The following is a 20,134-nucleotide window of genomic DNA, read 5'->3' on the forward strand; positions in this document are numbered from 1 at the left end:
TGGCTGATATTTTTCTTCTGTCTCTCTGTCTCTCTCTGGTACAGGTTTACAATACTATTACTGAAGAGGTATCATGAATATTACTTTCCTTCCTTTCAACACCCAGTTTTTTTTGTTTGTTTGTTTTTGGGGCCACACCTGGAGGCGCTCAGGAGTTATTCTTGGCTCTGCATTCAGAAAGCACTCCTGGCAGACTCAGGGGACCATATGAGATGTCGGGAATCAAACCCAGGTCTGTCTCAGGTTGGCCACATGCAAGGTAAATACCCTACCATTGTGCTATCTCTCCGGCCCAGCACCCAGTTCTTTTTTTTTTTTTTTTAGTCCCCAGTTCTTATCCAGAGTGATCACTTCCCACTCTCATTGTCATAGTGGTCCCTTCTATTCCTAACTGCACTCTGCCTCCCTTTTCCTCATTTTCTTTTTATTACCCCATTCATCTCCTTTCCTTTTGTGGCTGTCAGGTCCTGGCAGCTTACATCTGGTGGCAGGGCACACACCCTTTTTGTAGCATCTACACTTCCAAATAGCAGAAGCAGGGCTGGAGTGATAGCACAGTAGGGAGGGCACTTGCCTTGCACAGGACCAACTTCAGTCCCCGCCATCCCATGTGGTTTCCCTGAGTCCACCAGGTGTGGTCTCTGAGCTCAGAGCTAGTAGTGGTCCCTAAGCACTGTGGAACATGCCTCCAGCAAACACACACACACACACACACACACACACACACACCAGCAGAAGTACTGGGATCTTGGGGATGCACAAGTGTCTTGACCACTGAACCCTCCCCTGGGTAACTGCAGGTGTGTTTTGAGGCATGGGCAGGAGTCCAGGCAACCCACACAGTGTAGCCCCAGAGCAGCAGGCACACAGAGCCCCCTGGAACAAGAGGGAGCATCCCTCCCGCTCAATAAACGAGGTGAAGGTGGGAAGTGGATTCAGGGAGGGCAGGTGAGGGGAGAGGTTAAGCTTGCTGTGTCCCATACAACATATATCTGCATCCCAGGCACCTCCAGGATTGTAGGAGGAAGTGGAGCAGAGGGGCTGGAGAGCAGGTGGTGGAGTCTCCTGCCCAGCCTCTGGACTCCAGGCTGGGACTCATGTAAATGAATGGCGAATGGGGGTGTTTGAGGACACTGTTTAGACTGGGGACAAGCCTGTAGCACAGTCTCCAGTTGCAAACAGGGTCAAGTGATTCAGGTGTGATCACCCCAGTTTTCTGCTTTTCTTCCTCCCTCCTTCCTTCCATTTTTCCTTCCTTTAATCCTTCCTTCAATCTTTCTTCCCTCCTTCAATCCTTCCTTCAATCTTTTCTTCCTTCCTTCCTTCCTTCCTTCCTTCCTTCCTTCCTTCCTTCCTTCCTTCCTTCCTTCCTTCCTTCCTTCCTTCCTTCCTTCCTCTTTCCTCCTTTCTTCCATCTTTCCTTCCTTCCTTCCTTCTTCCTTTTTTTGAGGGGGCACACCGGGTGACACTCAGGGGTTACTCCTGGCTATGCACTCAGAAATCGCTCCTGGCTTGGGGGACCATATGAGACATCAGGTGATCAAACTGCAGTCCATCATAGGCTAACGCTTGCTAGCGCTTTCTTTTTATTTTTTATTTTTTGTTTTTGCGTCATACCCAGCAGCACTCAGGGGTTACTCTTGGCTCTACACTCAGAAATTACTCCTGGCAGGCTCATGTGGGATGCTGGGATTTGAACCACCGTCCTTCATGCAAGGCAAACACCCTACCTCCATGCTATCTCTCTGACCCTCCTCCTTCCTTCTTTCAATTCCTTCTTTCCCTCTTCCTTCCTTCCTCCCTCACTCCCTTCCTCCCTCCTTCCCTCCTTCCTTCCCTCCTTCCTTCCCTCTCCTTCCCTCCCCTCCCTTCCCTCCTTTCCCTCCCTCCTTCCCTCCTTCCCTCCCTCCTTCCCTCCTTACCTCCCTCCTTTCCTTTCCTTCCTCCTTTCCCTCCCTCCCTCCTCCCTCCCTCCTCCTCCTTCCCTCCTTCCCTCCTTCCCTCCTTCCCTCCTTCCCTCCTCCCTCCTTCCCTCCTTCCTCTCCTTCCTTCCTCCTTCCTTCCTTCCTTCCTTCCTTCCTTCCTTCCTTCCTTCCTTCCTTCCTTCCTTCCTTCCTTCCTTCCTTCCTTCCTTCCTTCCTTCCTTCCTCTCCTTCCTTCCTTCCTTCCTTCCTTCCTTCCTTCCTTCCTTCCTTCCTTCCTTCCTTCCTGGACTACTCATGGCAGGCTTGGGGTACTACTTAGGGTGCTGGGATCTCACCCGGGTTGGCTGCTTGTACTATCATTTTGGCCCGTTTTCCCCTTATCCACCTCAGCACTTGCAATAGAGCTCCCCAAGGAGTGTTCGCCTTTACCCCTCTCCCCAGCACAGAGCTGACTCACCCTTGCCTTGGCACCTCCTGCGATGGGGGTGGGTGGGGTGGGGTGGATTACCTGGTTTATGTTGCTGAACCTCACCCACCGCCATCTGCAGTGCACATAGAGGGTCTGATCCTGCACTGCCCACCGGGCTCCCCTAGGACTTGGCCAAGCGGTGCTGACACCCAGCCAGCAGGTCTGCATCATTTTCTAGAAAATTGAGCACATGCACCAGTCTCCCTGGGGTGGGGCCTCGGGAATCAAGAACCTGGCCCCCACCTCCCGTTTTCTGCCCGGAGTCCCGCCTGCTGGTCCCTGGTAGTGGTGGGCCTGAGGCAGGTCAAGGGCTCCCTCTGGTGTCCACGAAGCACCAGAGCAAGAGGGGAAACAAGCTCAATCAGAAAAACTTGAATTCTGTTTTTATCTGGGGGGCCACATTCAACTGTGCTCAGGGCTTACAACTAGCTCTACACTCAGGGATCATCACTGGCGATCCTCAGGAGACCACATGGTACCTTGAGGATTGAACCCAGGTCAGCCACCTGCAAAGCAAACACTCTGCCCTCCAGGGAAGTTTGTCTGTTTTTCTAGCCATAGGAGAAACTTGAGAATGGTTTTGTGTTCAGGATACAATAGCCAGTAACACAGGTCATGGCTGGAGCCATAGCACAGTGGGTGGGGCTCTTGTACTGCCATAGCCAACTTCCACCTCCCATCTAGGTGATCCCTGAGTTCAGAGCCAGGAGTAACCCTGGGCATTGCTCTCTCTCTCTCTCTCTCTCTCTCTCTCTCTCTCTTCTCTCTCTCTTCTCTCTCTCTCTCCTCTCTCTCTCTCTCTCTCTCTCTCTCTCTCTTTCTCTCTCTCACACACACACACACACACCACACACCACACACACACACAATGGGAGCAGAGTGATAGTGCATCAAGGAGGGTGTTTGCCTTACACAAAGCAAACTGGCTTCAATTCCTTCGCATCCCATAGGATCCCCTGAGCCCATTCGCATCCCATAGGATTCCCTGAGCCCATCGGGAGTCAATAATAACCACTGAGCATCACCGGGTGTGGCCCCCCCAAAAAGAAAAACAATCCTTTGCAAACCAGGTCAAACAACTCAGGGGCTCCCCAGCACATCACCCAGCTTACCCATCTTCCTCCCACCCACCCCCACAGAGTCACAGCGTCACCCACACCTAGCTGACAGGGGAAGGTTTTCTTGTGTCTGGAAAAGGCCATAAACGGATTATATTGCCAGATCTGAGCACCCCCAGAATGTGCAGCCACCCAAAAAAAACATGGAAGTCCTGATCTTACAATAATGTGGATTCAGGTGCCGACCCAGGAGGGGACTATTCACCCAGGAATGTGGGGGGGGGTGCAGGTTCTCACTGCCTTGTAATTGAACAAATTGTCAACATCTGGACTGCAATTACTGGGCCCTGGACTGATAATCCCCATCAAGCTCCTTCCTCCAGGGGCCCTGTGGGGTACAGTGAGGGGTGGGTCCCCATAAAGGCGCTTAATCACAAACAGAAGGCAAAGCCCTGAGACCAGAGATGTGGGATGGGTGCATCTGTGGCCTGCACTAGGTCGGTCTGTGGGTTCTGCTTTATTCAGGATCCCACTGAGAAAGCCTGTCTGTGGTACCTCCCTGGTTTATCTAGGGCCTTCCCCTTCCTTTCCTTACTCCTCTTGTGAAAATGTCTGCCAGATGGATCAGGGACAGGCCTGTGGGGGCTGGTTACAACCTCCCAAAATGGGTGGGAAACCTGAGGCTGGGTGCATTCTCAGACCTCTGGAAACAGCATGGCAAGGGGGGGCTTGAGGGGCTTTGGCTGCTGCTGGCATCACACCCTGGGCTGTGCTGTGCTACCATGAATCTGGGTTGACAGCCACTAGAATGGAGGGATGGCAAGCAAACGTCAAGCACTGTTGTGGGGCTCAGGGAGAAGCAGAAAGCATTGAAGGGAGGCTGCGAAGTGCCCAGCTTTGATCAAGCCAGAGTCAAGGGTGGGGACCACCCCCCCAACCAGCTGAGGCACAGAATCTGGCTAGTCCTCCCACATCATGATGGAGAGAACCATGCTCCTGGCTCAGCCCTCCAGCAATTGATTTCCTCACAGACCCTGCTGATAGTGAAACCTTGAGCCAGCCTGACCTGCATTCCACCCCATTCTGACCTTGCCCTTCTGTTAGGACCACTCCTCTCCCTTCACCAGAGTCTGACTAGGGAGAGGGGCAGACCCCTCCAGCCCTCAGAAATGGTTTTCTGCCAGAGTTCCTCAGTATGTTTGAAGAAACTCAGCCAAATTCACACCCCACACCCCCCAGCCCCAAACAGACACAGGTGTGTGGAAACAAACCTCATTCCTAGAGCAGGACAAAGGACAATGGGGGAGGCCCTGACCCAGGGTTTCCCTGGGGTGTCCGAAGTATCCTCACACTGAACCTACAGTCCTATGATCCGAGAGTCTTCTGAGCACCCCTTGGGAGACCCCCCCCAAGAGGCAGAACCCCAAGACATTGAAATGACCCACTCCCCTCTTCTCCATGGACCCCCTAGATCTGAGGCTGTCAGCCTCTGCAGCCCCAATCCTGGGCCTGGAGCACCTAAGCACAGCTGTGGGGATTGTCCTGGTTTCCTTCGGTGTGGGCCTGGGGGTGGGCATTCTGAGGGCCTGGCAGAGGCCCCTGCAGGCCAGGAAAAGCCCACCAGGGGTCCTGGCCACCCAGAGAAAGGCAAAAACACAAGACTCCCTAAGTGGCCTTAGGGGCTTCCAGCCCCTGGCAGCTAAAAGCCCTGGAAGTCTCCAAACCAAAGCTTCTGAACACGCTTTTAAAGCGGGATATTCCTTCAGAGAAGTCCCAAAGGTTTTTTTTTTTTTTTTTTTTTTTTTAAGCCCCAAAGTAGGACTCGCCCCTAAATCAAAGCACTCCTCTAGACATGCCCCAGGCACGCCTTGAGACTCAACTGGTCGAGGCCTGTCGCTGGCCTTGCCCTTCCTCTTTTCAGATCTCAGCAGAAGGTGGGAGTGGAGGTCGATATCCTTGCCACCTTGCCTAGTGTGCGCGCACACACACATACACACACAGGCCATGGTGTCAGGTCCCCAAAAAACAGTCAGACGTGTGGAGCATATGAACGAGGACCCTGGGAGGTTGGAAGGGCTTCCTGGAAGAGGTGGTACTGTGCTGAAAGCAGATGGCCTGTGCCTGTGCCTGGCAGGCTGAGGTCTCAGGAGCACCTGTCTCAGCTGCTAGGGTCAAAGGTGAAAGGGGTGAGGCAGGGAGGAGGACTGGTGGAAGGTGCAGAGTGCCCCACAGCATTTAGCAGTACCTCATATGTGAAGGGATGCGCTCTGCATTTTCACTCCGCAGATCCTAAGGAATCCCCAGATGCCACAGCTCCAGGACTGACTCTCCCTTGGGTGGGGCTTCAAGCTTTGGCTAGCATGTTCCTGCAGTTCCTGCAGCTCCACGAGGGCCACAAAAAGGGTTCCCAGAGTGGGAGCAGGGAGGGCACTTGCCTTGCGCATTGCCAACCCAGATTCAATCAATCCTCCAATGTGGTCTCCCAGCACTGCCAGGAGTGATTCCTGAGTGCAGTCGAGTAAGCCCTGAGCACCGCCAGGTGTGGCCCCAAAACTAAACACAAAAGAAGGGCGTCCTAACTTGTCCAGCCGTGCTGACTGCACACACACATCCCTGGATGGGAGGGGCGGGTTTGCTGGAACTGGGGTCCAGATGGAGACCGCTCTGGGGCCGGGACAGCATTTATGAGGGCAGGGTCCACCTGCAAGCTCTAAGTCCAGCGCTGCCTCGGTCATACGGGGTTACGTGAGGTCTTCTTGAAGACTTGGCATTCCCTCCTGTCCTCTGCCTCTCAGCTCTGCTCTCCTCCACGCTGGCTCTTTCTTCAGCCCTGGGCTTTCCGAAGCCCTAGACATGGGATACCCTGTCCTCACCCCTGGGTAGAGTTGTGGGGGACCCCTGGGGATGAAAACCCAGAGATGGTCCCCACACATCACCTCTGCTCTCTCCCCTCTTTCCCTCAGGGACCGCTGGGTCTGGACGGCAAACCTGTAAGTTACAGAAACAAAAGCCACTTTGGGGGTGACCAGATAGCATGGTCCATGGAGAGAGCCTGAGGTGGGGCATTTTGAGTCATAGAAGGGGACCAATCCTTCTCTGCAGCCTCAACTAGTCCTCAGATAGGCAAGCTGGATGCTAGGACTCTAGGATTCTGAGGTCCCCATGACAGGCCTCAGTAGAGCCCTTCCCCTCAGCCACCAGGAGGCTTGGGGGAGGGGAACGGGCTCCCAAGTCAACGACTCCCAGACACAGGAGGCCTTCGTCCACCCTTGGGTGTCAGCAGCAGGATGAATACACTGCAGTGGAGACGATGTCTTTAAATGATCAAGGGACTGAGGGGTACATGAATGAAGATAGCAGAGAGGATAGGAGGCTGATAGCTAGACAGAACGAAAGGAGGAGCGGTGACAGGTAGGTTGGTGCTTACACCTAGAAAAATGGGTGGGTCAGATGAACAGATAAATAAATAGTGAGCAGCTAGCTGGATGGATGGATGGATGGATGGATGGATGGATGGATGGATGGTGGGCAGGTGGGTGGATGGCAGGTTGGGGAGGTTCAGAGTAGGAGATGTGAAGGAGTTTACCTTTGTCCATAAATGCATCATGGTTGTGGACAAGACAAGACAAGACAAGCCAATGAAGAAGAAACACTTCTGGGGCCACTGCAAAGCCCAATGATGTGTGTGCAGATGTGAAGGGAGTAGGTGCATTGCCTACTGGCTACTTGGGGAGGTTCAGGGGTCAGGACAATGGGACCCAGAATGCCACCCCAACTCCATCCACCCTGAAGACTCAGAGCCCCTGGGCTGAGGCCTGGCCCGATGGCAGGACTGAGTCCTTGACATAGGGCTGGGAAGCACCTCCAGAAACCCAGGGTGGCCCAGTCCTCCTCACTCACTTCTGTTCTTTCTCCTCTTCCTGCTCTAGGGACTGCCAGGACCCAAAGGGGAAAAGGTAAGTGACACTAGAGGCTAGAAATCTGCTCCCCTGGGGCTACAGAGACAGCACAGCTGGGAGGTGCTTACCTTGAGTGTGGCCTACCCAGGAGTGATTCCTGAGTGCAGAACCAGGAGTGACCCCTGAGCACCACTGAATATGGCCAAAAATAAATAAATAAATCAGAGGAATGGGAGGATCAGAGAGAGAGCACCAGGTTGGGGTCCCTGCCTCATAAGATGGGCCTGGGTACCATCTCCAGGATACCAGTGGTTCAAAAATCGAAGGAAAGGCCTGAGAAATAGCACAGTGATAGCGTGTTTGCTTTGCACGTAGCTGATCCAGGGTGGATGGTGGTTCGAATCCCTGCATCCCATATACCCCGAGCCTGCCAAGAGCGACTTCTGAGCGCAGAGTCACCACCACCCCCAAATCAAAGGAAAACAAAAACTAACGGTGTTTGAAGGGGGGGTCTCGGGAACTGTGAGCGCAGGTGTTTGATGTGTCTCCCTGTTTCTGTGCTTCTAGGGTGCACCAGGACACTCAGGTCCCCGGGTAAGAATGCGCACAATCCCAGAAACAGACACTGGGTCCTCCTGGGCTAATCCAGGATTTCTCCCGGATTCCTGGGGTTGCTTCTATACCGGGAGCCCCGCCCCTACTCCTGGCCACACCCCCCAGCCAGCAAGCTCGCCCCAACTCCTCCGGCCCACCTTCACTTGTCTTGTCCCTCTGACCACTGACCCTACCCGCCCAGGTTCCCTTGTTAAGACCCAGGCAGCCACAACCCATCGTTGGTCGCCACACTCATCACTGTGCGCGGGAGGTAGGACAGTGGACTGCCCTGCACTGCGTTTCCCACGACAAAATGGGCTGCCCGCCCCTGCGTCCAGGGCAGTGGCAAAGGAGCCCACCAGACCTGAGGTGTGGGGCCCAGCCTAACAATTGTCATGGAGCCCATGATCGTGGAGATAGGGTCTTCCTAGCTCACTGCCGGCCCTGAGTGAGCCTTAAGAGATGAGCACAGAGACACCCCCCCCACCCCCCGCCCCAAAGCCCTAGGGGAAAGATCAGTTATTTGTGCCAGGTCCAGTTTGCCCAGCAACAACAAAGGGAGAGGGGGGTGTTGCTAGGGGACTATTTGGTGTCCCAGATGGAATCCAGGTCTCTCCCACATGCCAAACCTGCACTGCCCGTTGAAACACCTTCCTGGCGTTTGGTATACTTCCTCAGGTTTAAGCTTCCAGCTACATGTATATCGTGGCCTCAAATCTGCAGGCACAGGGACCCCTAAGCCATATTCTTATCTCTTGGGACCCCCAAAGTGGGGGGGGTGCTGGGGTGAAGAAAAGGAGCTGAGTGGCGCTTCCTCCTCTCCTCATACCCGAGGCCCACATGGCCCACCTGCCTTCTGACCCCTGCATAGATGGTTTTTCCATGGCTCAGCCCTGACTTTATAAGCAGAGATCACCAGGCCTTCCACCGCCACCTGCTCAAGGTACATGGTGTGTGTGTCCCCTTACTCGGATCCCCTAATCCTTGGCCATCCCTCCCACAGGCTCCCCAGAATTTTTCTGCCTTGCTGAGTGAGCTGTTTCAGCCCAGGCTTCTCAAGTATTTGCCCTACCACTCCTTTTTCATTTTTGCTTTCATTTTTGGGCCACAGCCTGCCTGTAGTCAGGGCTTACTCCTGGCTCTATGCTCAGGGATCATCCCTGAGGGGGCTCAGAGAATCTAACCTGGATTGTCCATATGTAATACAAGCACCCTACCTGCTGACCAGTCTATCACTCTAGCCCCTACTGACCCTTTTCAGAGAAAAGTTACTCCGGGGCTAGAGAGAGCTCAGGATTTAAATCAGGCACCTGCCTTGCATGCATTCAAACTGAGTTTAATCCCCAGCAGCCACAAGGTCCCTTGAGCCCCTACCAGAAGTGATGGATTCCTGAGTGCAACCAGGAGTGAGCCCCGAGCACTTCAGTGTGACCCCCAAATCTGGTCCCCCTCTCTGCAGCCTTGAACACAGGACCCTAGTAATCTGGGTCTCTGCTTTTAGCATATAACCAGATCTAGGCCCTGTTGTGTGCCTGCAAGGAGTGAGCTTGTTGAGGGCACATGGATGAGATTGCCCTGGTCAGGTGTGTGAGGCTCTCACTTCTGTCCCAGCCAATCACTGCTGGGTGGACCCCTCTTTAGAGGCATCAGGTGGTGGTTAGGGGTGTCCATGCCTCTTGTCTGCAGGTGGTTGCTGAGACCTGTCCCCCACTAACCCCGGGCCCTGGGGGAGGGTACTGCATGGTGTGGTTCCTATCCCTGCTCCTGTGTCTTCTTATTTTGAAATTGTGGCTCACATCCACACATTCTCTCTTGCTCTTCTCTCTCTTTCTCTCGCTCTCTCTCTTTCTCTTTTTCTCTTTCTCCCTCTCTCTCCCTCTTTCTCTCTCGATCTTTCTTTCTCTCTCCCTCTCTCTTTCCCTCTCTCCCTTTCTCTCCCTTTCTCTCTCTTTGTTTCTCTCTCTCTCTCTCTCTCTCTCTCTCTCTCTCTCTCTCTCTCTCTCTCTCTCTCTCTCACACACACACACACACACACACACCACATGTCTTCCTTCTGCCAACCCCAACCTAGGGGCAGCATCCTCCTGCCCCCACCATTGGACTCCCAGGCCTGTCTGTGCTCTGATCTGGGGAAACATCGCCTTTAGTTCCCCAGCTGGCTTGGAGGTGCTGCTTGAGGGTGCACTAGCTGGAGTGTTATGGATGGATGGATGATGAGGCCTTTCTCGGCTGGCCAGCCTGGCCTGGCACCTGCAGCCCCTTTAGCCCATGGGTCTGTGGGTTCAGGATAATGATGAGGAAATGATCCACAGCAGTCACATGAAGTTTCAGGAGACATTCAGCTTTATTACAAGGCCCTAACCGCCATGTGCATATTCCTCACATGGCCCCTAAGCTAAGCAGCCTTTTTCCTGCTCCCTCATCCAACCTGTCTCTCACCTCCTGGCTTGCTGCAGCCTGCCTCTCCCCCCCTCCTCCAGGCCACTCTTAATTACCAACCACAGACCTCTCCCAGCTGTGGGAGGTCTCACCATCCAGGTAAAATTAGCATCTGGCTTTGGGGAGAGGGAACACTGGAAGAAGGTCTTGGGGACTTGGGTCATACCCCCCTCAGCAGGGTGAGGTCTGTCCTCTCACCTGACCCCAGGTTCTGTCTCTTGCAGGGAGATCAGGGGCAAGAAGGAGCTGCTGGGCCTCCAGGGCCCCCAGGGCTTCCTGGGGTGCGGGGCCCTCCAGGAGACACTGGGAAGGATGGACCCCGGGGGGCACCAGGCCCCATGGTAAGAGATATAAAGAGCAGGGTCCCCAGGCCCCCATCCTAGACTGACCCAAACTGGGGTCCAGTATGAACTCACCCAGGCCCAAGACCAGCACTGATTCTGAGCCCATAGCACCTCAGATCCTCAGCAACAGAAGCACAGGCCAGACTTCCCTCCCTCTCCACAGCCTGATGCTCCCCTCTCTCTCCCCCATCCTCTCTTCCTGACACCTCTTCTCCTCCTCTCTGCAGCCCTGGACCCCTGATCCCACCATCTCCCCTGCCTCTCCCACCCTCACGCCGGGGATCCCTTATGCTGTGTGAGCCACCCCATACCTCTTGCTCCTGCTAGCTGGAGCAAAAGCCTTGAAGTCCTGACTGCGGGTGGGGAGGAGGAAAGGGGGCCCCATTCCTGCTCACACCTTCTGCTCTACTCTTCAATGCCCTAGAGGTGAGGCAGGACAGAAAGATGCCATGGGTCAGCACTGGGCATTGCCCCCTGTTATAGACTAAATGTGGTATAATGGAGCTAGGTCCCAGCATTCTCAAAATCTCAGACACTTTTATCCCCTCTTGTTCCAGGGTCCAGAGGGACCACCCAGGGCTCAAGGTAAGTGGGCAGCAGGGCTAGGAGTTGGATGGTGGCTTCTCTGGGCCTGCTGAAAGAGACCTCAGATGTCGGACCTCAGTGTCAGAAGTGGGGACAGGGTGGGAGCAGAAGTTCGGTTCCTCGGGGGGGGCTCCCTGATGGCCTCATCTCTCCTGCACTCCCTCAGGGTGAGCCTGGTGTCCCAGGAAAGAAGGTGAGTGGGGACTTCTAGGGGGCACATAGAGGTGACTAGAAAGAAGAGTTGAGCCAGGAGCTCATTCATTCATTCATTCCTCTCCTCTCACTCATTTGAATCCTGACACATGTGAATGTCGTCTTCCCTCAGTGGCTCGTTCAGCTCTCACCACTTATCATTGTCTATCTCATCACTCATATCATCCATGCATCATCTGTTCATGTCTCATTCATTGCTCTTTCTTCAGACTCTTATCTCTTTTCTTATTCATTTCTTTTTTCCTTTATTTAAACATCTTGATTACATATATGATTGTGATTAGGTTTCAGTCATGTAAAGAACACCCCCTTCACCAGTGCAACATTCCCACCTCCAATTGTCCCCAAATCTCCATCATCCCCACCCACACCCCCACCTGTACTCCAGACAGGCTTTCCAGTTCCCTCATTCATTCACATGATTATGGCTAGCTTCTCTGTGTAGTTACTTCTATTACTGCACTCACCACTCTTTGTGGTGAGCTTCATGAAGTGAGCTGGAAGTCCCAGCCCTCCTCTCATTGTCTCTGAGGATTGTTACAAAAATGACCTTTATATTTTTCTTAATACCCATAGATGAGTGAGACTATTCTGCGTCTCTCTCTCTCCCTCTGACTTATCTTCACTCAGCATGATAGATTCCATGTACATCCATGTTAGGAAAAATTTCATGACTTATCTATCCTGGCGGCTGCCTCTGGCAGGCTGCATAATATTCCAATTGTGTATATGTACCACAGTTCTTCTTTTAGCCATTCGTCTGTTGAAGGCCATCTTGGTTGTTTCCAGAGCCTGGCTATTGTGAATAGTGCTGCAATAAATATAGGTGTGAGGAAGGGGTATTGTATTTTGTGTTCTTAGGGTATATCCCCTAGGAGTGGAATAGCTGGGTCGAATGGGAGCTCAATTTCCAGATTTTGGAAGAATCTCCCCATATCGCCTTTCCCAAAGAAGTTGGACTAGATGGCATTCCCACCAGCAGTGGATAAGAGTTCCTTTCTCTCCACATCCCCGCCAGCACTGATTGTCTCTCATTTTTTGTGATGTATGCCAATCTCTGTGGTTGTGAGATGGTATCTCATCATCTGTTTTGATTAGCATCTCCCTGATGATAGAAGACAAGGAGCATTTTTTCATGTGCCTTTTGGCCATTTGTATTTCTTTTTTATCAAAGCATCTGTTCATTTCTATCTCCCCATTTTTTGGTGGAATTAGATGTTTTTTTCTTGTAAAGTTCTGTCAGTACCCTGTATATTTTGGTATTAGCCCCCTTATCTGACTGGGGTGTTAGGTGAATAGTTTCTCCCACTGGGTGGGTGGCTCTTGTATCCTGGGCCACTATTTGTTTATTGAGGTGGCAGACAGAAGCTTCTCAGCTTAATGTATTCCCATCTGTTGATCTCTGCTTCCCACTTGAGACTCTTATCTCTTATCCATTATCCATCTCATTCATTCTTTTCATCTGTTTGTTTTTCCTCCATAAATTCATCTCATCATTCATCTGTTCATCTTTTCTCATCTTCTTTTAGTCATGTCTTCCATTCATTTATTCTCTTCTTTCCCATCTTCCACAACACATCTGGCCTGTGCTCACAATCAGGATCTGGAATTTTGGTTCTTAGTGTGGCTTCCCAGAGACCCCAGAGTGCCCACCAATATTGTGGGGGCTGGTGCTGCTGGTAGCAGAAGTGAGCCCAATTTTTCTAAAAGTTCCAGGAGAGTCCTGCTCCCCAGTTTGCACCCTATAATTGTCTCCTCAGGGAGACGATGGGTCCCCAAGCCAGCCTGGGCCTCCTGGCCCCCCCTGGGTCCCAAGGTAGGTAACCTGGTCCTTGATCTGGGGCCCCCACACACCTCACCCAGGGCTGGATGTGGGCCACACCCCATCATATCTCTGAGGGCTAACTGTCTCTCCAGGCCACTGGGCATGGTCTTGAAAAACCTTCAGAAAACTTGATCCCTTGCCCCAGTCTTCAGCCACCCCCCCACCTCAGTCTCCTGGGCTAAATCCCATGCGTTTCCCCCCAAATACCCCAGAGTGCTCTCTGGAAGCAAGCCCCACGCTTCACTGCTCACTGGAAAATGTCTGTTTCAGGGAGAGCAGGGCAAGACAGGGCCCTCCAGGAGAGAAGGGAGTGAATGGGCCCCCCAGGATCAAAGGTGACATTTCTAGTGCACTGTCCCCCCTCCTTCACCATCCCCAAACCCCTGCAGACAGTTCTCAGGATCCTGGGTGGCTGGTTCACGTGATTCGGCCCATTGCTCTAAGAAGAAGCTTTGGGGTTACCCACATAACCCAGCTCATGCAGACTAATAAAGGGGGCTCAGAGTGGAGTGCTTGGCTGCAACCTCACTCTCCACAGGGAGAACCTGGCCAGCAAGGAAACAGATGGAGCCACGGGACTATCGGGTAAGGAAGGGGTCCTCCGCACTTTAACAAGGTCCAGCCCATGGGCCAGCAGGTGGTATCTGGGACTGCGCTTGGCCACACCCTATCAAACACACACCCAAACTCCTGAGTCTCAGGGTCTGTCTTTCTCAGTGTCTGATATGTGGCAATTGCTGTGCTCTTGAGCCCAATGGGTAAACATTTTCAGAGGCCCTCAGGGCTGGAGAGAGAACAGAGAAGAGACCACTGCCTTGCACATGGCCAGCTGTAATCCTCACTCCAAGTGATCCATTAAGTGAACCTTGAGCTACAAAGCCAGGAGTCAGCCTGAGCATCTTCGAGTGTGACCTCTAAAAATAATGAAACAGATTGGACTGGCTTTAGGGAAAAAAATAATGAAACAGAAACTTCCAAAGATGAAGTGACCAATCAAATTTGCCCCAGTTTCCCTGGACAAACTTGGGCATCTGGCCTCATTGTCTCCTGAGATTTGGCTAGGTTGAGCCTGGTTGCTCCCAAGCCCTGACGCAGAACATTGTCTCAATGAGGAAGTAGAGAGCTGTCAGAAGAGGTCCTCTGGGGGTGGGGGGGGGGGCATGGAACCTCTACCCTGAAAATCTCTTTTTACTCCCCCTGCTAGGGTCCCACGGGGTCTCAAGGGTGAGCAGGGAGGACACTGTGGTGATCGACCTATGATGGGAGAATCCTGGAAGCCTCAAGGTACCTCACAATGGGTTTAGAGCAAAAGCACTTAGCAGGGAGTGGGCGCTTGCCTTGCCTGTGGCCCAACTTGGGTTCTAGCACCACAGGAGTGATTACCTGAGTGCAGAGCCAGGAGTAACCCACTGAGCATCAACAGGTTCGACTCAAAACAACAAAAAGGGGGCCGGAGAGATAGCATGGAGGTAAGGCGTTTACCTTTCATGCAGAAGGGTCATCAGTTCGGAATCCCGGCGTCCCATATGGTCCCCCTGTGCATGCAGGAGCAATTTCTGAGCACGAAGCCAGGAAAACCCCTGAGCACTGCCGGGGGTGTGCCCCAAAAACCCACAAAAAAAAAAAAAAAAAAAAAAAAAACAAAAAAATAATAGGGGCTGAAGTGATAGTACAGCAGATAAGGCGTTTGTTGCCTTTGCACGCAAGCCCACCAGGGACGAAACCCAGGTTCAATCCCAGGCATCCCATATGGTCCCCCAAGTCTGCCAGGTGCTATTTCTGAGTGCAGAGCCAGGAGTAACACCTGAGGCCAGCCGGGTGTGGCCCCCAAACAAAACAAAACAATACATACATACATACATACATACATACATACATACATACATACATACATACATAAGAGGCATTTCTTTCTGAATGCAGCACTCTGGGGAAATCCCAGCTGGGGCTTCAGATTCCTAATAAACTCTAAGAAAATGATCAGTCATGGCAACCCCCAATGTCTCAGGATGAGGTGACTGCTGAGCCTGGCCCAGTGTCTGGGGTCCAGTTGAGTTGGGGGTGATAAGTTGAGACAGGCAGACTCCTGAGAAGGAAGCTGGGGTGGAGGGCAGAGGTAGGTCAGGGATCCCCAGGTCCTCACTAGAGACTCAGTTTGAACTTCCTCCCAAAGGCCTCAGGGAAGTACAAACTGAAGGTAACTGGGCCCCAGGCCTATGTGTGCTTGGTCCACACCATGGTGGTGTGGCCTGACGTTGTATAGTATAGGTATGCCACAGTGTGACAGTGTTGCACAGTGCTCTGAGTGTGGAAAAAGAGACATGGTGCCAGAGAGTACAACACTTGCCTTGAATATGACCAGCCCAGATTCTACCCTTGGCATTCCATAGGTTCCCCTGAGCCTTGCAGGAGTAATTTGTGAACACAGAACCAGAAGTAAGCCCTGAACATCATCAACCAGATGTAGTTCAAAATTAAAAATAAGGGGTTGGAAGTAATAGCAAAGCATAGGGCATTTTGGCCTTGCATGCGGCTGGCATGGGATGGACCTGGGTTCGATGCCCCAACATCCCATATCATTTCCCGAGAGAGCCAGGAGCTATTTCTGAGTGTAAAGCCAGGAATAATCCCTAAGCATGGTCAGGTGTGGTCCCAAAACTAAAAATTAAAATAGAGGTCCGAGGGGCCAGAGTGTTGGCACAAATGGTAAGGTGTTGCCTGCTCTAGCCTGGACAGACTGCGGTTCAATCCCCAGGCATCCCATATGGTCCCCCCAAGCCAGGGAATGATTTTCTGAGCACATAGCCAGGAATAACTGCTGAGTGTCACTGGTGCGCCCCCCCCAAAATAAAATAAAATAAAATAAAATAGGAGTCGGGAGTGATATCACAGTGGTAGGGCGTTTGCTTGCATGTGGTTGACCTAGGACAGACCTAGCATCCCATAAGATCTCTCGAGTCTATCAGGAGTGATTTTTGAGCACAGAGCCAAGAGCAACCCCTGAGCACTTCTGGGTGTGCCCCCCCAATTAAAACACTAAAAAAAAAAAGAATAAAAACCCTGGGCCTGGAGTACAGCAAGGTTAGGGTGCTGTATCCCCCAACTTGGGTCCAATCCCCAAGCATCCCCATATGGTTCCCTGAAGCCACCAAGGAGTGATTTCTTTTTCTTCTTTCCTTTCTTTCTTTCTTTCTTTCTTTCTTTCTTTCTTTCTTTCTTTCTTTCTTTCTTTCTCTTCTTTCTTTCTTTCTTTCTTTCTTTCTCTTCTTTCTTTCTTTTCTTTCTTTCTTTCTCTCTCCTCTCTCTCTCTCTCTCTCCTCCTCTCGCTCTTTCTTTCTTTCCTTTCTTTCTTTCTTTCTTTCTTTCTTCTTTCTTTCTTTCTTTCTTTCTTTCTTTCCTTTCTTTCTTTCTTTCTTTCTTTTTTCTTTTTTTGGTGTTTGGTTTTTGATTTTTGGTAACCCAGCAGTTACTCTTGGCTCTACACCTCAGAATTGCTCCTGGCAGGCTCCTGGAAACAGCATGGGTTGCCGGGATTCAAACCCACCGTCCTGAATGCAAGGCAAATGCCCTACCTCCATGCTAATCTCCTCCATCCCTCAGGAATGATTTCTGGGTGACGGGCCCACTAAACAGGGTGTCTCCCAAAACAAACGAAAAACCCTAAGCTTATTGTGGGGCACAAAGGAGAGGAGAGCACCTTTTCTTTGGTTTTTATTCTTTGTTTGTTTTGTTTTGTTTTGTTTTGAGGCCTCACCCAATGATGTCAGGGATTACTCCTGGCTATGTGTTTCAGAATTCACTCCTGGGCTGGCTCAGGAGATGATATGGGATGTTGGGCATAGAACCCAGATCAAAAACAAACAAACAAAAAAAAAATCAAATTGCTCCTGGCTTGGGGGACCATATGGGATGCTGGGGATCAAATATTGGTTGGCTATATGCTAGGCAAGCACTTTCTGCATTTTTCCTATCACTCCAGGCCCAGAATTGCATTCTTGTCTGTATGTTCCCCAAGGTTTGATCCCAGCACCCCTAATTAAAGACCACTGAGTGGGGCATGCTGGAGATATATGTGTTTGTGGGAAGGTAGGAGGTGGTACTGGCTCAAAGCTTGTGGAGGGGGGTGTAGAAGCAAAGAGTTAGGGTTAGGGAAAGGAATGGCAGAGCCATAGGAAAGAGAGAGGCAGCTTGGAGAGGCGGTGAAAGAGGACCAAAAGGATATGAAGGGTGGGTCGTCCGGACTTGAGGTCAGGGGTCAGTTTAACATGTCTGAGTACTCCTCACATGTGGGCCCATGACATCTTGGGGAAACTGGGGGGGCTTCTGATACCAGTGGGCTCCCTTTGTCCAGCCCTGGAGCAAAGGGTGTGGGATGGTGAAGATTCTCCCGGGGACAAGATCATGGCTACGGAGTGTTCCAGGAGGGGGTGTTCTAACAGCAGGATGGTAGGGGTGCAGGGGGACGGGACCCTCTGCCCTGAACATTGACCAGACTGATACCACCCACAGGGAACCTCCCCGGGCCGCGAGGGACCCCCTGGGCCTCCAGGGACACCCCGGAGCCCAGGTGAGCATTGAAACTGCAGGAGGGCAGGAAGGGGTGACAAACTCTTCTCCCCAGGGTTCATCCTTGTCTCTGCCTCCTCCCTTTCTACCTCTCCCCATAAACCTAGCTTCTCAGACAGAGGCAGTAACCTGGGCTGGAGGCATCTTGATCCCTGACCCTTCCAGTGCAGAAGGGAGATGGGCTAGCCTTGGGTTTCCAGGAGAGTATGGGCCCTCCCCTGGCCTCTCCTGGCCCTATCGCACACTGAGTGTGGTTTCCTTCCTTCATTAGGTGTGATCCCTATTTAAGAAAAATTGGGGGTGGGGGGTGGTTCGAATCCCAGAATCCCATTGGTTCCCTGAGCTGCGAGGAGCGATTTCTGAGCGTAGAGCTAGAAAGTAACCCTGAGCACTCGCCAGTTGTGACCCAAAATCAAAAGAAAAAAAAGGAAAACAGAGACTGGAACAATTGTATGAGGGGAGTGCACTTGCCTTGCATGTGGCTGACCCAGGTTCCATCCCTGACATCCCCATAGGGTACCCCGAGCACTACTAGGAGTGAACCCTGAGCACAGAATCAGAAGTAACCCCTGAGCACTGCTAGGTATAACAACAACAACAACAACAAAAATTAGAGTGCCTGAGAGAGAGAAAGCAGACAGCAGGAAAGGCGCTGGCCTTGCATGTGGCCAACCCCGGTTCCTGTCCTCAGCACTGTAAGGTCCACCGAGCCCTGCTACAAATGATCCCTGAGCACCTACAGGAGTGAGTTCTGAGTGCAGCCAAGAGTCAGCCCTCAGCATCCTGGGTGTGTTCCCAGACCAAAATATTCAGAGAAGGTGTATGTGGGGCAGCCTGTTCACTCTTGGGGCCACAAATCCCAGGGGAGAGGGGTGGGCTTGGACTACATTAACCCTCTCACTCTCCACTCCCTTCCAGGGTGAACTCGGGCTGCCTGGAGCTCCTGGAGTTGATGGGGAGAAGGTCTCTATGCCTCGTTTCTAGGGTGACACTGGTGTTAGGCTATGTGCATGTGCATGCATGTATGTGTGCTCACAGTTGTGAGCTCGCTGTGTGTGCTTGTATGTAGGCATGGATGTAACGGATGTATGCACCTGGGAGTACCTGGTGTGTGTACGTACGTACGTACATGTTGAGTTGTATGCATGTACGTGTGGGTGTTGTGTATATGTGTCTGTGTGAATACCTACATGTGGGGGGTATGTGCAAGTGTGGATAGAGCTGAAGGACTGCCCAGAGCACCCACAAATAAGGCTGGGAGCTGTTGACAGAAGGCATAGCTGTACTGAAGGTTTCGCCCACATTTGGGCAAAGGCCTGGGTCAACGCCTAGGGTCCTGCTGGGAGGGACTGAGCTGGGCAAAGCTGGGGACTCTGCAATGAAGTTCAAGCGTGCCCCTGATTCCAGCCCTCCTCCATGTTCTTCCCTCAACCCCTGAGAAATAAGTGGGGACCTAGGCTGTACAGAAACTCAGAGTACCCCCACTGACCTTTGCCCGTTGGTTCTCAGGGCCCCAGAGGACCGAAAGGAGATCCCGGGGAAGCAGGTCCGGCTGGACCCAAAGGAGATACAGGGGAAATGGGGCTCTCAGGCCTCCCGGTATGTAGCTGGCTGAGTGTGGGGGGCTTGGTTAAGGTTAGGATTGCAGGGAAGTTCTCTACTGCCAGCCCTTCAGCTCTAACTCCCATATGGCCAACCTACCCAGACTTCAGGTTCCACACACCAAAAAGAGGTGATGATGTTTCTCCCTTGAGGGCAGTTTTGAGAAGGAGACACAGGCAGAGGGCCCTGTTGGCTTCTGTGTGAAACTCCCAGAGTTCCCTCTTGCCCCATCTTCACAAGGCTCTGCATTCCTGAGACCAGATGGGGTACAGAGTCCAAGCATATGGGACTCCCCTGGAATGGCCCACAGAAACACCCTGCAGCTCAGCACCTTACTGGAGTGCTAGGGTGGAGAACTCAGGATTCAGGGGTCTTTTTATGGTGCCCAGGAACTATCCAGGACAGGCCCATGCAGGTCAGCATCCCACCTCACCCCACCAATCCGTAACTGACCCTATGTAGTGGCCCAAACCTCTCTAAGCTGCTGCGGGGGATGGGGACCTAGGCACTGAGGGGAGCAAGAGAAAGGTGTGAGTTCCTTCCTGTCCTACAGGGTGCAGATGGCCCCAAGGGAGAGAAGGGAGAATCAGCTGTGTCTGCAGAGAGTCTGGTAAG

General features: G+C 52.4%; 1 protein-coding gene across 1 annotated transcript in view; it reads left to right on the forward strand.

The window, feature by feature from the left end:
• COL23A1 (collagen type XXIII alpha 1 chain) overlaps positions 1 to 20,134 on the forward strand; it is a 114,642-nt gene that overhangs the window by 89,065 nt on the left and 5,443 nt on the right. Inside the window, 14 exon segments of the mRNA XM_049778442.1 lie at positions 6,416 to 6,442; positions 7,382 to 7,408; positions 7,919 to 7,945; positions 10,609 to 10,725; positions 10,956 to 11,023; positions 11,286 to 11,313; positions 11,480 to 11,506; positions 13,287 to 13,342; positions 13,890 to 13,936; positions 17,703 to 17,797; positions 17,861 to 17,924; positions 18,843 to 18,880; positions 19,427 to 19,516; positions 20,073 to 20,129. Coding sequence (XP_049634399.1) covers positions 6,416 to 6,442; positions 7,382 to 7,408; positions 7,919 to 7,945; positions 10,609 to 10,725; positions 10,956 to 11,023; positions 11,286 to 11,313; positions 11,480 to 11,506; positions 13,287 to 13,342; positions 13,890 to 13,936; positions 17,703 to 17,797; positions 17,861 to 17,924; positions 18,843 to 18,880; positions 19,427 to 19,516; positions 20,073 to 20,129 — 768 coding nt within the window.

This window comes from Suncus etruscus, chromosome 8 (genome assembly GCF_024139225.1).
Source record: "Suncus etruscus isolate mSunEtr1 chromosome 8, mSunEtr1.pri.cur, whole genome shotgun sequence".
Classification (NCBI taxonomy): domain Eukaryota; kingdom Metazoa; phylum Chordata; class Mammalia; order Eulipotyphla; family Soricidae; genus Suncus; species Suncus etruscus.